Source organism: Manacus vitellinus, unplaced genomic scaffold (assembly GCF_001715985.3).
Source record: "Manacus vitellinus isolate BGI_N305 unplaced genomic scaffold, ASM171598v3 scaffold_119_pilon, whole genome shotgun sequence".
NCBI classification, from domain to species: domain Eukaryota; kingdom Metazoa; phylum Chordata; class Aves; order Passeriformes; family Pipridae; genus Manacus; species Manacus vitellinus.
In genome coordinates, this window is record NW_021938894.1 from 115,632 (window position 1) to 119,581 (window position 3,950).

At 65.4% G+C, this 3,950-nt stretch overlaps 1 protein-coding gene across 1 annotated transcript in view; it reads left to right on the forward strand.

Annotated features, from left to right (window-relative positions):
• Positions 1-3,950, forward strand: part of RRP8 (ribosomal RNA processing 8) — a 10,855-nt gene that overhangs the window by 4,054 nt on the left and 2,851 nt on the right. Inside the window, exons 4-12 of the mRNA XM_029965748.1 lie at positions 7-77; positions 463-601; positions 972-1,106; positions 1,183-1,306; positions 1,385-1,521; positions 2,107-2,220; positions 2,469-2,650; positions 2,754-2,979; positions 3,575-3,785. Coding sequence (XP_029821608.1) covers positions 7-77; positions 463-601; positions 972-1,106; positions 1,183-1,306; positions 1,385-1,521; positions 2,107-2,220; positions 2,469-2,650; positions 2,754-2,979; positions 3,575-3,785 — 1,339 coding nt within the window. The remainder of the gene's footprint in view (positions 1-6; positions 78-462; positions 602-971; positions 1,107-1,182; positions 1,307-1,384; positions 1,522-2,106; positions 2,221-2,468; positions 2,651-2,753; positions 2,980-3,574; positions 3,786-3,950) is intronic.

A 3,950-nucleotide genomic window follows, 5' to 3' on the forward strand; every position in this document is an offset into this window, starting at 1 on the left:
CGGAAGTCAGAGAACGGCCCGGATGGCCGGGCCCTGTCCCCTGGGAAGAAGCTGTGCAAGGGCTCTGAATATGGCAGGTGAGGGGGCTCTGGGTATGCAAGGTGAAGGGGGAGGGGGCTCTGAGTACAGCAGGTGAGCGGGTTCCATGTGCTGGGGGATACACATACCTCCTCCGGCTCACCCCGAGAGGATGCTGGAGGTACCTGGGTTGATCAGGGTTTGGCCCAGATGATCTCCAGGCCTGACTAGTTGTCCATTTTCTGAGCAGGCTGGGCTGAGGGCTGTGGCCGGGTGGGAGACTGGGCAAGGGGTCAGCAGGGTGGGAGCAAGGGGAGAGAGTCAGCAGGGTGGAGCTCCCAGCAGTGGGGACCAGTTCCCGGATCCTCTGGCACGGCATGGCCTGGAGCAGTGCTGGCATGCCTCACCTGTGCCCTGGCCTCACCTGTGCCTGGTCTCTCCCAGGACACTGGGTCCCTGCACGCCCAGCCCCACCACCACCTTCGGGGACCTGCGCAATGCCAAGGCGGGGCAGGCCCGGCGCCGCCGCATCCCCTCGGTGGCTCCCCCACCTGAGCTGCAGGATTGGCTCCGCACCTTTCAGGTATGGCTCACTCAGGGCTCCAAAGGGTAGGAGCCGGGCCCGATGGATCCCCACTGCAGGCAGGGGCTGGGCCCACAGTGCATTTTGGGGAGTTTTGCTCAGGTGAGGGAGCACAGAGGGGGTGTCAGCCCCATCCTGCTGCCCCATCCTGCTGCCCCCCTGGCCTGAGATGGTGTCACCTGTCACACTGCATGTGACCTGCGACCCACCGCATGTGTCCCACCGAGCTCCCGTCTGCCGTGGGTTCCTGGCCTGGGGACTGGTGCGGGAGCCCAGGCTGGCTGGGCTGGGGGCACCAGGAGGTCCCCACCTGTGTGCTGGCCTGTGGTTAGGGACACGGAGCTGGGGGTCACCGGGGGTCTCCCTGCAGCGCTGGAGCGGCCCCGAGAAGCTGCTGGCCCTGGACGAGCTCATTGACCGCTGCGAGCCGGCGCAGATCAAGTACATGATGCAGGTCATCGAGCCCCAGTTCCAGCGGGACTTCATTTCTCTGCTGCCCAAGGAGGTGAGTGGGGCTGGGGGCCCACGGGCACGGCCTGACCCCCTCCCAGGGGCCCCTGTGACCCCTGTCCCCTGTGCAGCTGGCCTTGTATGTCCTGTCCTTCCTGGAGCCACGGGACCTGCTCCGCGCTGCCCAGACCTGCCGCTACTGGAGAGTCCTGGCTGAGGACAACCTGCTCTGGAGGGAGAAGTGCCGTGAGGAAGGTGAGGGCCCCCCAGGGTGGAGGCTGGGGGCCACCTTGGGCTCAGCTCAGGTGAGGCACCGCTGCATTCCCCCTACAGGGATCGAGGAGCCCTTGCACCTGCGGAAGCGGCGCCTGCTGAGCCCCGGGTTCATGTACAGCCCCTGGAAATTCGCCTTCCTGCGCCAGCACCGCATCGACATGAACTGGCGCAGTGGGGAGCTGCGGCCTCCCAAGGTGGGTCTGGGTGTCCACCAGGGACAGACTCTGGGGAGCTGAGAGCCCCCAAGGTGGGTCTGGGGCACTGTAACAGGGGGAGCTGGTGTGGGATCAGCCACAGGGAGCAGATCCAGCTCGAAGCAGTGGGGGCAGCAGAAGTGGAGTCCCATGGGCTTGGGTAAGGAGGGACCCTCCCCTTGCGCCTCTCCAAGCCCCTGTGCAGAGCTGCAGCCAAATCCAGTACCCAGGGAGGGTACAGTCCCCCAGGGCTTAGCTGTCTCCCATGCAGGGTCCCAGACCCCTGGGATGCTCTCCCTGGGGGTCCCTCCTGCCCTCTGGGCAGAGCCTTTGCTGCCTCTTGTCTTGCTCCTGAGCCCCCCCCACTCCCTGTTCCCCAGTAGGCTCCTGCCCCTGGCAGCAGCTGCCCAACCACTCCCTCTGGCTCTGTTGCCGTGCAGAAGCACTGGGAGGTGCAGGTGATTTGGGGAGCCCTCTGCCCTTCTTCCACGTGGCACCTGCTGCCTCCCGCTGCTCACCGTGTTTGGGGGGTCCTGTGGGCTGGGGGTCCCACACTGCCCCTCCTCCATGCCTGTGCTCCCACAGGTGCTGAAAGGCCATGACGACCACGTGATCACGTGCCTTCAGTTCTGCGGGAACCGCATCGTCAGCGGCTCTGATGACAACACGCTCAAGGTGTGGTCAGCTGTCACCGGGGAGGTGAGTGTCACTGTCACGGGGCAGGTGTCACTGTCACGGGGCAGATGAGTGTGCCACTGTCACTGGTGCCACGGGGGGCCGGGACAGGGACCATCCCCCTATGCTGAGCACAGATGTGGCTGCACCCTGACCCCGGGGATCAGTTTGGGCTCCTGGTGACAAGGACGTTGAGCTGTGCTGCTCTGCCCTGCCGCAGGTGGGGGTAGGTGGGAGAGGCCCACCTGTCCCTCACGCCCTGCCCCCTGCAGTGTGTGCAGACACTGGTGGGCCACACGGGGGGCGTGTGGTCCTCCCAGATGAGGGACAGCATCGTCATCAGCGGCTCCACGGACCGCACGCTCAAGGTGTGGAACGCGGACAGTGGCGAGTGCGTGCACACGCTGTATGGACACACCTCCACCGTGCGCTGCATGCACCTGCACGGCAACAGGTACGGGCTGAGCAAGCTCTGTGGGAGGGGGAGCCCAGGAGGTGAACCTTGTTGCCCTGGGGCCACCCTGGCAGTCGGGCCCCAGGTGTCCCCTTGCCCACAGGGTGGTGAGTGGCTCCCGGGACGCCACGCTGCGGCTCTGGGACATCGAGACGGGGCAGTGCCTGCACGTGCTGATGGGGCATGTGGCGGCCGTGCGCTGCGTCCAGTACGATGGCAACAAGGTGGTCAGTGGCGCCTACGACTACACGGTCAAGGTGTGGGACCCCGAGAGCGAGAGCTGCACCCACACCCTGCAGGGGCACACCAACCGCGTTTACTCCCTGCAGGTACGGCCCCACACCTCCCCTCCTGCTGCCTTCCCCCCTCCAGCTGCCCTGCTCTCCCCACACACCTCCCCTCCTGCTGCCTTCACTCCTTGGCTGCCCTGCCCTCCCTGCAGGTACAGCCCTACACACCTCCCCTCCTGCTGCCTTCCCCCCTCCAGCTGCCCTGATTTCCTTGCTCCCTGCAGGTACAACCTCACACATCTGCCCTTCTGCTGCCTTCACCTGTCACTCCCCTGCTTTCCAGTCGCGGGGCACAAGCTGTGCCACACAGTCCCTATGTGTGTTGCAGGGACACGTAGGCCACATCTGTGCCCTTAAGGGACACATCTGTGCCATGCAAAGACATATGGACCACATCTGTGTCCTGTGGGGACACTCTACCTCCCTGACACTCCCTCCCACACACATGCTGTGGGCACAAACACTCCTCTGTGCCCGTTCCCTGGAGCATTTGTAGACCCCAAAAAGCTGAGGGGTATGTGAGGCCATGACTCAGCCACTAAGCCAGGGACTGAGCTGGAGCTGGGGGGGCTGCACCCCAAAGCGGGGGGCACTCCTGGCTCCAGTGGCTGAGCTGGGCCTCCCCCTCTGGCAGTTTGATGGGACGCACATTGTGAGCGGGTCCCTAGACACGTCGATCCGCGTGTGGGACGTGGAGAGCGGGAACTGCCTGCACACCCTCATGGGGCACCAGTCCCTCACCAGTGGGATGGAGCTGCGCGACAACATCCTCGTGTCTGGCAACGCCGACTCCACCGTCAAGATCTGGGACATCAAGACGGGGCAGTGCCTGCAGACACTGCAGGGTGAGGGGTGTTCCCCACCCTGGGGGGCCAGCGGGTGGCAGGGGGGGCTCCCTTCAATCAGGGGGCTGGGAGGGAGCAGTTCCTTCCCTCAGGGGGCTGCAGAGGGAGTGGGGCTCCCAGATGTGGGAGGGCAGGTGTCACCTGGCTGTGGGTGCCCCAGAGGTG